This window comes from Diadema antillarum, unplaced genomic scaffold, assembly GCF_040938485.1.
Source record: "Diadema antillarum isolate AM-2024a unplaced genomic scaffold, OU_Dant_1.0 seq00000684_RagTag, whole genome shotgun sequence".
Taxonomy (NCBI): domain Eukaryota; kingdom Metazoa; phylum Echinodermata; class Echinoidea; order Diadematoida; family Diadematidae; genus Diadema; species Diadema antillarum.
In genome coordinates, this window is record NW_027271589.1 from 1,422,397 (window position 1) to 1,434,883 (window position 12,487).

The window sequence follows — 12,487 nt, forward strand, 5'->3', positions numbered from 1 at the left end:
ACACGAGACCGTTTTCCACTGCCTGTCACTAATTATTGTGAGCGAAAATCTGATTACGAAACAGAAATAGAAACTGTACGTAGGATCTTGACTATGGCTCTTATCATACTTATGGTGTCATGATAATGGCGTAGTAATGACTGAAATGTGAGCTTTCAAAAGACGAATTAAGGCCCTATTTTAGTGTGATCTGTGTGATTACATGAGCCACGGAAACTGGGGTGGAGGGGGGGGGGGGTGGAACAGAAACACCCTAAGCATACACACACACACACACACACACGCACACACACATGCACCCTTCTCTAACCCCATCCCCTAAAAACAATGAAACAATAAAAAACACCACACACAAAAAAAGACACTTTTCGCGGCCCCTCGATCGCGCATTTTGTATGTGATGCCTTGATACGCATTGTCTTATGTTTATTTATCCGCATATCTATAATGTAAATATAAACTACTAGAAGTCTTATTAGAATGACTGAGAGGTATAAATGCAGATATAACGCGATTTGATATAGGTAGCCTGTACTTCTGTTCGCTGTGACCCACGAAATCTACACCAGTACACAGAGGGGCGTGCGGTGAAGCTAACGCCCAGACCACTGGGCCATGATAAGTGGCTGGTTCCCCTCGGTTCGTGGTTCTCGCACCGCGGTGTGAGAGGAACGTAAAACCAAGGCCTAGCCGTGTCGCGAATCTTGCGTTTACCCTAGCTATTAGCGCTGAAAGTAATGGCAAATAATGGCTTAATCAAAGTGGTGCAAACACAGGCGCTCGTTGTTAATCAAGACTAACATAAAATTGAAATCAAAGAAGAAGAAAAAGATAGAGAGAGGGAGTATCGTCCTTGTTTTAATGCACGTGTAAGTGTGACGGGAAGGAATCTTCTTTTTATTTCCGTATTTTGAATTTGAATTTGAGCAGTGCATGTTTTAGTGATTATCGATGAAGTTTCATTGCAAGATATTTTGATTGTTCTAAATGCAATCCTTTACTTCAATTATAAATCGCTACATCCCTATTGATATTCAATATTATCTCGGGTTCGGATTTAGTAAGTAAACTGTATATTTGTGTGTATGTATAATGTATAGGTGTAGGTGTGTGTGTGTGTGTGTGTGTGTGTGTGTGTGAACGAGTGTACGAAAACACGTAGCGCTAAACGATTTTAGCAATACGATCTGCGTTATTGGCAAATGTATGATATGAGTGTTTATGTAATCACAATTATCAACCAAAGGTGTTATAAATGTGTTCACTGTTATATTGCATGAACGTGTGTATGTGCGTGAGTGTGTGTCTGTGTCTGTACATGAGTGTTTAATTCATTAAGCATATTGCCAGCGAGACGGCTGACTCGTGACAACTCGTACAAACATACCACGAATATATTCGTAGCAAGGATATAATAAAAAGTTTGTCAAGTTTATAGGAATTTTGGCCAGATGAAGCTCTTTTACATGTATGGATTGAAAAGAACGACCGTTCTGGGGAATAGAAAATGGTGTGAGGAATTCAATTCTCGTCACTTGGGACTTTAGGACACACAGTTGCCTAAGATTTGAAGAGGTACTCGAGTAGTTCAGGTAAGGATTAGATTATTCATATTGGATTGGCCATAGTTGTGACTGTTAATCATGATCAATGGTAAAACATTTTTTTACACGTGGTGGGCGCACTCCTTTTGCCTTATTGTCACTTTAAGATTCTTTAATAGTGTGTGTATCTTCAACGGACCAGCGACTATGCAAACTGCCTGGGATATATGCTATTGCAAGATTATCATCTTATAATAAACAACGAATGTGTTACCCTAGTTAATCTATTCCGTACAGATGATACATTGGACTACGGTGAAATTGGATCACACTTAGCCCTCTCATCGACGGTTTTGTTTATATCACGTCCTTTTTTTTACATAAACAGACACTTTATCCACATCCAAAATCAACCAGTATCAGTACACGACAATCATCAAATATACCTTTTATCCAATGTGCTTCACAGCTTGGCACATATAGAAATACTGTACACGCTCTTAATGCGAAAGCCATGTATAATTATGGGAAACCCAGTTCGAGAGTTCATCGTATAGCTGTGGACGTTTACTAACCCTGCGAAAAAGAAATAGTATAGTGTGTACACGCCTCCTCTAGAGGCGAATCCCATCCCACGGTAATTGCGGGCGTGAATATTAAATGCCCGAGAGACCACGGAAACAAATGAGAAAAAATTGTTTCGGCAAAGCTAGTGCGTTAATACGGGTCCTAATTGTGATTTGATAAACGAGTAAAGCACGGCTCGAATCACGCACATCACAACATGTGGAACATACAGCCCTGTAATCAACAGCTGAAACTTTATGGCCAACCCATGCCCCTTTGAGTTGGGTGTAGTATAAAACAGGAGAAACAATGATCACCGCTATTAGAATTACATTAGGTATCAGCATGTAAACAAAACGATATTACGAGGTGGAGGTTACGGAATTTGGATATTTGATTAAAGTTCAGTGCATGCGTTGTATTTGCAAAAAGCACTCGATGAGTAAGGGTGCCCAAATATCGGCAAACTGTTGCTGTGGTGTGTGATACAGAAACGCAGAACGCTGATTCATATTCTGAGCCGGTGTTAATGCACTTGAGGCAATTTCTAAATAACGATGGTTTAAGCTGAGACCCTGCCAGAAGGCGTTGAACCAAATGAATACTGCAGGGGCCCAGGATCAACGGCTGTGTATTTGAAAAATGATACTGTAAAACACCTCTGTCGAGTGAAATGTATGCATCGAACTGCAGCTTGTCCACATTCCAATTAACGTCTTCTATTACGTGTCACGCGAAAACGTAGAAACGAAAACAGACCACAGCATTGCAACAAGTGCAGACACTCAAACATGCACACAACACCCACATAGCAACGCTTACTATCACGTGCCCATCACATTAAACAAGAAACTAACAGTCAAGTAAACGTACAAACTATGCAAATACGTCTTCATGATTCAATTGTACACCTTCAAAAATGCCGCAATTGTAACGGCCATGTTTATTATTTTTTTCACAATGTATAACAAACTTAGATTCCCAATTGTGGTATAACCAAGCAACAAAAAGAAATAAATAAAAAGGGGAAAGGAAAAGATAGGCTAGGAGGTACCATATTTGAGACTTTTGACATCATAAAATACCCTATAGAGCTTTGTAGTAGTAGTAGTAGTTCCACAGTTCCCAAGGAGAAAAAGACCAGCAGTAATTTGGCTTTTGATTAGTTTTTTTTTTTCAGAGATTAAATTGGCAGGCGGTATCTATAGAGCATGTCAACTTACACAACACAATTTCTTCAGTGCAACCACAAAAAGCAAAGAGGTAAGCACGAATGCTATATAACAACTCTTTCTTTCAAGAAAACAAAATAACAGGCTAAATAAAATAATCTTAAAAGTAGAGCACCCATTAAGCATACAAGTGGAAGGTTATACGAACAGTTAAGTTGCTACAGCAACTTTTTTTTTCTGGAACAACTGTTCTGGCATGTGGGAAACAAACAAAACTTTATAAACACTTGAATAGTAAAGAACATTGCGTGTGTGTATGTGTGTGTTGTGTGTGAGAGAAAAAAGTCCTACAATAACACTTGGGGAAAACAAACATTACAGGTTTCTTTCCTCTTTACACAAAAACTTCGTTTAACATTTGAGCTGATCTTGTTTTTTTCTATACTCAAAAGAGTTTCTGGTTTCTGAATGCAATTGCTGTCCAAGGAAACGAAACAAATCTAAATTGGTATCGACATCTTTGAATATGGCGGATGGCTGAACTTATGCAGGGAAAAACACTTCGGTTGGTCAACAAACATTGAAGAGTTTAGTCACTTGTCAGTAAAACCAAGCTATGATCCTTGGGGGAAAGTCCCATAATTCCAATTGTTTGACATATATCAATGTGTTTTTGTATTTGCATATAATTCTCAGATTCTAAATGGATTGGTGTCTATGTTTTAAACTCTGTTTCGTGTCTTTCGCTTTCCTTTGCAGACAAGACATCTTTCGAAAGGTGCGTATATATATACAAAATTATTCAGCCTGCTTGGTCACAGAAAAAAAATAGCAAGGTTTATACAGGTGGTTAAAACAAAAAAACAAAGGCAGTAAGACTGGTCTCGTAAGAAACAATAGTCCGTCATATTAAAATTGTATGCACCATCTATAAGTTCGCTTCCCTTCTGTGATACACTTGCAATTAGTGGCAATTCATTCTGCCATTCAAGGTTGTTTATTTTTATCTTTTTCTGTGATATTTTCTTTCTTCTCAAAACTGCGAAACAAAAATGGGATGTTTTACAGAGTACATGATGCTATTTTTCATGTTGTCTTGCGTAGCGCAGCTCGCATGATGACCCGTTCAATTATTATCATTTTTTTTTTTACAATTTCACGCTCGTGTACCAGACAGAAAATAAAACCAAACCCGATGCCAAAATATACATACATATCAGCTAACATTGGTATATCTCACCTACATCTAAATTGTCAATTCACAAAAAAAGCTGTACATAAAGTTGATAATTTTTTATACTCTTTCCAAAATTACCTTTAGCAAATAAAGTAGATGATAAAGAAAAGCATTAACAATTACAAAATCAAGAAAATCAAGACATTTGGCAACGAAGGAATAAGTCCAATTTTATACAAATTACCGCACGAATCAATGGTGGTTGATACAGCTTTTTCACACTCAATCCCCGCCGTCAACGTTATCACGAAGTACAAAAGTGTCTGCGTCAATGTTGTTGTGGTTTGTGTCTTTTAATCAAGGCATATAAGGCAACTCGCGGCTCTTCTGCAGCAGTGGCCATTCCTCTGAACTTGCATCAAAAACCGAGCAATCGTTTGAACGCTTGTTTGTAGACCTGTACACTTTGTCGACTATTCAAACGCTTTCCATCAAATGCAAGTACACAATCTTCCATACGACCAGGATATGACGTGATGCAACGACAATCTCCCTCTGAGTCGTTTCTGAAATTGTCTGGTTCAGCTAAATTATTTATTCGAACAAAAAAAAAAAAGAAACTGTCGTAGTTTTGTCTTACATGTGGGTGAGTGGCACCGTTCCGTTTACACCGACTCCACTTGTAGAGCTGACACTTGTTCCGTAAGCAGCAGCGGCCGCTTGTTGCATCGCGTGGTGTCGCTGTACGTTCGGGTCATTAGAATCGCCGGGAAGGTACATGTTGATCATATCGCGGAGGGAAGGGTCGCCGGGCATCGGCCGGCCGGCAGAGACGGCCGTGGCTGCAGACTGCGTTCGCTCCGTCGACATCGACGCGGGTTCCGACTTCGCTGCCGACGCTCCCGCCGGCGGGTGGTGCATCATAGCGGCCTGGCTGTAGGCGGCCGTGTAGTTGGCAGTGGCGGAACCGAGATAGGAGGCTGCGTGCGTGGTGGACATAGGAGGGTAGGCCAGCTGGGCCATATCGTACCTGTGAAGTCCGCTGTTGGCCATCTGCGCCGGGTGACTTCCGTACGAATGCGAGGGCAAATGCGATAATTGGTCCTGCATCATACCTGGGTACCCGTTCATGTAGCCATTTAGGTGGTGTTGGTAGCCGTGCATACCGTCTGCGACTCCCCGCTGCACCGGGGCACCAGTCTGAGGGTTGATAATACCCGGCAGACTAAATTTGTCCTTCTTCATCAAGGTTTTCGTTTTGCGTCGTGGTCGGTACTTGTAGTCGGGATGCTCCTTCATGTGAACAGCTCGAAGCCTCTTGGCTTCGTCGATAAAAGGCCTCTTTTCGTCCTCAGAAAGCAATTTCCACTCTGCCCCCAACCTTTTGCTGATTTCAGAATTGTGCATTTTAGGGTTCTCCTGCGACAGCTTTCGCCGCTGCCCCCTTGACCAGACCATGAAGGCGTTCATGGGCCGCTTCACCCGGTCCGGGTTGTTGTTGGCGTTCTTGTTGGAACCCGAGCCCTGCGTTGCCCCGTTCCCCATAGACGCCTGCGTGAGGGTCCCCACGCCGGGGTGGGTCATACCTGGTATCGGGCTCGCCATCACGTTCACCGAGTGTTTCAGCTCGGGGTGGTCGATGGTGTTCACTGCAGACATAGCTGGTATTCACCGTCGCTTTCAAACGAAGAAGCAACAACACTGCTTTCTTGAAATTGAAAAGGGCAGGCTCGATCAGAATGGGGCAGACGGTCTATTGAGAGCCGGTCCACTGTATTTACCACCAAAGGCAGAGTTATAGGAGAATGACTGCATCTGCTGAAGCACCTCGTTCTTTTGAGCTCGCTTTGGACTCTGCCCTCCATGTGATATTGATTGCCTGGCGTCTAATTATGCAAAAAATCCGTCCAATCAGAACGGGGTCGACCACAAAGCCAGCGCATTGTAATGCAATGAATCCTGACGTCACGAGCCCTGTGACAAGTGACGTAGGCTAATTGAATTCACCAACCTTTTGTTATTCAAATTTCCTGAATGGGTTTAGGGTGGAGCTCGCTATGAAAAGCGCGCGGAAAGCGTACAAAGCACGGAGCGACATTCTCAACGAACTCAAGCTGCCGGCGTACATGGTAGGTAGCTCATGAATACTTGGGGGAGAGTATAGGTCATTAGAATCCACTCGCCTTGTCAAACATTTTTTTCCTCCAAGTCCCCCTTCCCCTCCCATGCAGGTGTGCTAAATAAGACCAGAGAAAATTCAAGCAAAATTCTTCGTTGGGGCAACACGCCTCACTCCCTGGCAGCGGTGGCAAAAATGTTTTCGTATAGTTCTTGCCCTCTCTCTCCACCAAAAAAATACCAATGAAAACCTCAAACACACTCACTGACCGGCGATCACACGTTAAATAGTAATCATCGCTTCGATCACACGCTATGCCATTGTTAGTGGATTGGACTTCTCGTAATAAAGTTAAGTTCATCAAAAAACTGGAAAAAAAATCCGTGAATTTTGCAAATTATCATAGACATCAACCCTTCCTCGATCTCGCACACAACCTCTTGAGTGCGTCAGTCAAAATAGTTTTACTTTCGGAAGATGGCCGCTATGCATGGAGATTTGGTGAGAGTAGAGCGAGAGTATCCCCGGTATCATTGGTGTCAAAAAGGAAGTATTTAACATCCTGAACAGATGGAAGTAAGTATCCAAAAAGGAAAAATGGTTAAAAGCATACAGGAAGTTCTTTCTTTCTTAAATACATGTTGTATTACACGACGCAGTCAAGGCAGACAACACAACAGGCTACAACCAGGAGCAACTTGAGTATACATAAACATGTTAATGATAATGACTTTGACATTTCCAAATTGTGTGTATTTTCAATATGCATTTATATGCTTTTGACTTAGCTCTTTTTATCAGTAAAGAAATGTTGACTATTTACATCTTTCTGGATTTCATAACAGATTAGGGGTGCAAATTGTAACGGAACACATTTTGTGCGGAGAATAATGACTATAGCTAATTCACTACATACTTGCTTGGGAGAAAAAGAAACATCTCACTGATTGAACCCTCTCAGTACAATAACCTGATATGAACATTTTAAACGTACCATATTTAATCTGATCCAATTCATAATGTAATTTTTCTCTGACTATAACAAGGTACCTATGTATGTTTGCATACACGAACCTATTCATTAGTCGCTCTGCCAATATATCTGTTTTTCTTTCTATCTTTCTACCCTTATATCTTTCTATCACCCTTTCCCTCATAAACATGCATTCACACGGTATATGCTATGTACCTTCCATTTTGACATTGTAAACCCTATTACAGTTCCATTTTCTCTCTGTATTCCTGTTTTTTTCTCTTTCCTGTCGAACTTTGCATATGGAGGGAACAAAAAAAAAGAAGAAAATCGACAAAAACAAGCATGAGAAATCAGGCATGCCACGGAATGCTAGAAAATCCTAGACACAAATCCGTTGGGCAAACCTTTCTACGAACAGGGTCTCAAACGAGTAGTAAGAAGGCTGCCATCGCCCGCAGAGTTTTTCCCCCTTTTTATTAAAAATAGGTTATCAGACTTGATCGATAAGAAAATTGCAATCTATATAAAAACAAAAGGATGGAGAACGGTAAGGGGGGGGGGGAGTATGATATCTCTGCACAAATATGTTCGTTTTTAAAGACAACCACATTTGTGAGCAGGTATTTTGTTATTTCCTTTCCTTTCTTTTGAACCTGTTTTTGAACTTCTTTTGAATTTAGGTCGTGTGACTCCATTTACGCCAGTAACTTTTCAGACACATAGGCATTTTGAATTTGTGACTGAGAGAGGAGAATTTGGCCCCCTGAAAATCAAGTATTTCGAAGCCAAAGTGAACACATTCTTCAACTAACGATCTAAAACAACACAGTTTCATAAACAAGTCAGCTCATACACACAGGAAAAAAGAATGTACTTCCAATTTCGATCATAATTATAGCTCGCTGGGGAGAAATAGGTGAAACGAACTTGTAAATAAAAATCTTTGTAACGCTTAGAAGATGCCTTATTGAGTCTTATCATAACTATCGTTCATATAAAATGAAACCTGCATTGGCTAAACCTTTCCTGTATCGGATTCGTGTTTGATACACAGATTACATAACATGCGAAAATGCGAAAGAGAAATCTCTGAAATGCAAGTCGCTCTTCTCAAAAGATGTGTACAAAATTTCGCCTAATGTTTGGGGGAAACCCCACTTTTGATGCATAGCGCTGTAGAGCGCAAGCAGCTATTCACGAGAACCTCTGATAGAAAGAGAAAAACACGGATTCATTCTGAAGAACCCGGCTTTGCTTTCACTGACACGTGCTTCCGAATACGTTACTGTGCAAAATGTAAATAAATACTATTATAATGAGAGCCACTATACATGCATTTTGTGTTCTCCACTCCCCTTAATTCCTGTTGTTAAGACTGCATAGGAATCTATAGCACAATGGCTGGCTCGATACGCAGGACTTTTTTTTCTTCCTTCGCGTCGAAATGTTGAGTGAAAAGGGGTGCGCGCGTGGCTGTTGGAACTAAAGGCAAACACAGAGTAACAGAACTTGTATCTTGACGAAGCTTTCTACACACTACATTTTATTGTAAAAGACGGCATTTACTGATCACTCCAAGAGGCGGGGTAGGGCTGGTTTAGTCCTCGTTTTTTAATTCTTTTTTTCTCTCTCTCAATCGGTTTTGTCGCGGGTATAGAATGGGCTTTATTGCTCGACGCACGTGGATCCATTGACGACGAACCTCCCTCCCTGGATCTCTGCGAAGGCCTTTCTTCCACTCTTCCCCCTTTTCTCTTTACACCCATTCTTTGCGGGATTGCCGATTCGAGTTATTAACAACAGTCTGCGACGGGCAACAGAATAAGACTGAGACGGACGGGAGAGGAAAGATTGTTTAGCTTCTGCTTTTCATCCTCTCCCGTCGACAATTACAAATATAAATATCAGCAAAGAAAAAAATGGGTGCGTATCGAATGCGGCGCGCGTGTCGACTTGATCGGAGTTTGCGTGTAAATCGTCGTCTACATAATGGCTGATCATCTAATAGGTATTTGACGAGTTGCTTCAGATAACAGATTTACAGATAAGCATCTAATAGCCCCTTTCAGCCTAGACCAGATCATGTGTCTGGGCGCAGTTTTATCTACCAGAACGAGGTCCTCGGTAGTCGATCGCTGCACAAAAACTGTGATAAGAAGAACATAATCAATGCCGGTATCAGCTAGTGGCGACTTTGTTTATTCAAACCTGTCGCTTGGCAAACACAAAGCTGTGATAAAAATTCTGAATAAAGCATAGATGTTGGATCCGCGCGTGCTGCGTAATACCCTTAATCACGCCCTCTTCGGTGTATTCCAGACAACTCGACTCATCCTGGGTGATACAGAGTCGTCTCAAAGAGTATCAATGGGGCAAGGCCAAGCCCGGTTTTAGATTTTGTTTTGATTTTCAAGGCAACTTTTTACAAATTTTACAAAATGCTCTGTTGGACAAAATACATATGGCGATCGATTCATAATGTAACGTGGATTTATGATGATGTAATCGGGGGATTAGTTAAACGAAAACTCTTTCAATTAATTTCAATTCAATTCGATGTCACTGTCCATTTCTGGAAATTTGTTTTGTCTGCGTGCATACACAAAACACATTTATACATAAAGATATCTCTATGGTACATGTATAGAATGCATACATACACAACACCGTAAAAGGCAGATTCATAGATATACAAGAGATGTTAAACAATACAATTTCAAAGAGCCAAAACTGATAAACCTTTGAGTATTTTCAATCTACTCCGGGGTGATAAGAATCTGATTGAGTTGAAGTTAAGGACCTTCAATGAAACCATGTTGTTTATGTTTGTTTGTTTTCATCTTTTGTTGTTGTTGTTGTTGCTGCTGTATGTCAGTTCTGTGGTACAACCTCTTGCGACTAATGTTATGACCCAGTCCTAAGGTGTATTCATAAACACTTTAATACACCGATGTATCAATCCCACTGAGAGAACAGTGTGAGCAGGTATGGTCCCACTTACATTTGACTTACACAGTGTATAATTATTCTCTTCAGTGTTGACACTGTTATTCCAGACTGCTTTGCATTTACAAATATATAGTGCCCCAAAGTTGGTCGATGCCCACTTACACATCTTGGTTGTTGTTGTTTTATAGAAAGAAAGAAGAGAGAGAAAAATGGGGCCCTATTGGTCAATTCTAGGGTATATTACCTTGTCTAAACAAATGTATATATACTGGGCAGCTAGGGATTCGAATTCATGACCCATTAATCAAGAGTCCGGTGATTAAAACAGTGCTCTCAGTTTGCGTTTATCCTGACCTTCCACCGACAACATCAGGCCATTGGCTAACCTATGGGAGGATGAGATGTTGCACATTACGATACATGCGTGTAAATAATAATCAGGGAATTACAAACCTTAAATGCAAAGGAACACATCCGACTATGATTAGGAGTATATCCCCTGGAGATCCCTCCTTTTAATTGTCTACATACTTATTCTTCAGCTCTGAAGGAGAGGTATACATCTCTCAGAATTTGTAATTATGTATGAAGAGTTTGATCGCAAAAAAAAAACCGATTTAACTCCATTTTTGTCAATTTGAGATATTTGTAATCAAACCTGAGGAAACAAAAAACAAAGAAAGTAATAAGAATATATGGCATATTTTCATACCATAACTATACTATACAATCATATAATTTCAAGAATATTTCTTATTTTGCAACAAGGGATATAGATATCAGTTCAAAAGTTTTACTTGCTCTCTCAGATGATAGACTTACTTTAAAATGTATAAAAATTACATTCAACTCGTTTTGCGAGGAAAATCACTGAAATCACTTAAAATGACTTAAAATCATCACTTAAAATCATCACTTAGAATCATCACTTAAAATCTTAAGTGATGCATCAATGCACCAAACAGATCTGATTCTTGTCCAGCAACCCTTGTCTCGTGGTAGAAGTCTTGTCGTTTTGTTTGCTTGTTTTATCTTGAATCATAGAGTTAAAACACAAAATTATACATGCGTTTGTCTTATTTGAAGAAATTCTGTTCCTCCAGCCAATTCATAGTAAAGAAAAGTAAGCATCAATTAGTACAGACGACTGAACATGCTACTTAGAAAATGAGATAGGATAGGTGGGGATAGGAGAGAAGAAGAAGAAGAAGAAGAAGAAAAGAGAAGGTAAGAATTTGGAGGACTTGTGAAACAGAGAATCAGCAATACAACTTCATAATAATGCTATTCTGTCCTGAGTCGAGTTCCAAACAGTGTAGAGTTTAGAATTACGAGCACGACTAGCCTGAAAGTGCACAAACGCTAGCCAACATGGTCTAAGGAGTCGTCATTTTGTCTGCCCAACGTCATTAGTCCGACACGCAAGGAAACTACGTGATACGGCGACGAAGGCTTACTGCAAGCGGCGAAAACACACAAGGGGAAAAAAGTTGTTTACTTATTTACCGCTCTGTTTCTTGAAATGATTTAGACGAATTTATAACACGAGAACGAGAAGAAGGAGGAGAAGGAAAAAAGAGGCGGGGGGGGGGAGGAGGAGGAAAGACATGGAGTGCAAAAAAAAAGAGAGGTCGGGATATGGATTGTAAAGTCTGGGTGACGGCTTGGCGAAATATGAGCGGTCGCCTCGCGCGGTACATTCCGTCGTCTCCGTAACCTGACGCGGGTAAAACGCAAATACCGGCGACGGGCAGCGACTACTTTAAGGGCATGTGAAGAACTAGATGCCAAATTAACCCGTAGACTGTTCACCCCAGCGATGCTAGTCGTCGCAATGATGTATACGGCGAAGAGTGCCAAACGCAGGGACTTAATGGTTTGAAGGAAACGGTAAGGGAGTAGACCAAAACATGAAAGTGCAACGGCCTTGAATTGAGGTGAGAAAGGCCTTACCGACTTGCGTAACGGCTTAGTTTGAGTTTG

General features: G+C 40.8%; 1 protein-coding gene across 1 annotated transcript; it reads right to left on the reverse strand.

Annotated features, from left to right (window-relative positions):
- Nucleotides 1–4,871: 4,871 nt before the first annotated feature.
- On the reverse strand, nucleotides 4,872–6,119 carry LOC139737190 (transcription factor Sox-2-like). Its single transcript, XM_071647865.1, has one exon. The coding sequence runs from the start codon at nucleotides 6,117–6,119 to the stop codon at nucleotides 5,097–5,099; it is 1,023 nt and encodes a 340-aa protein (XP_071503966.1). The 3' UTR covers nucleotides 4,872–5,096.
- Between the last annotated feature and the right edge of the window lie 6,368 nt (nucleotides 6,120–12,487).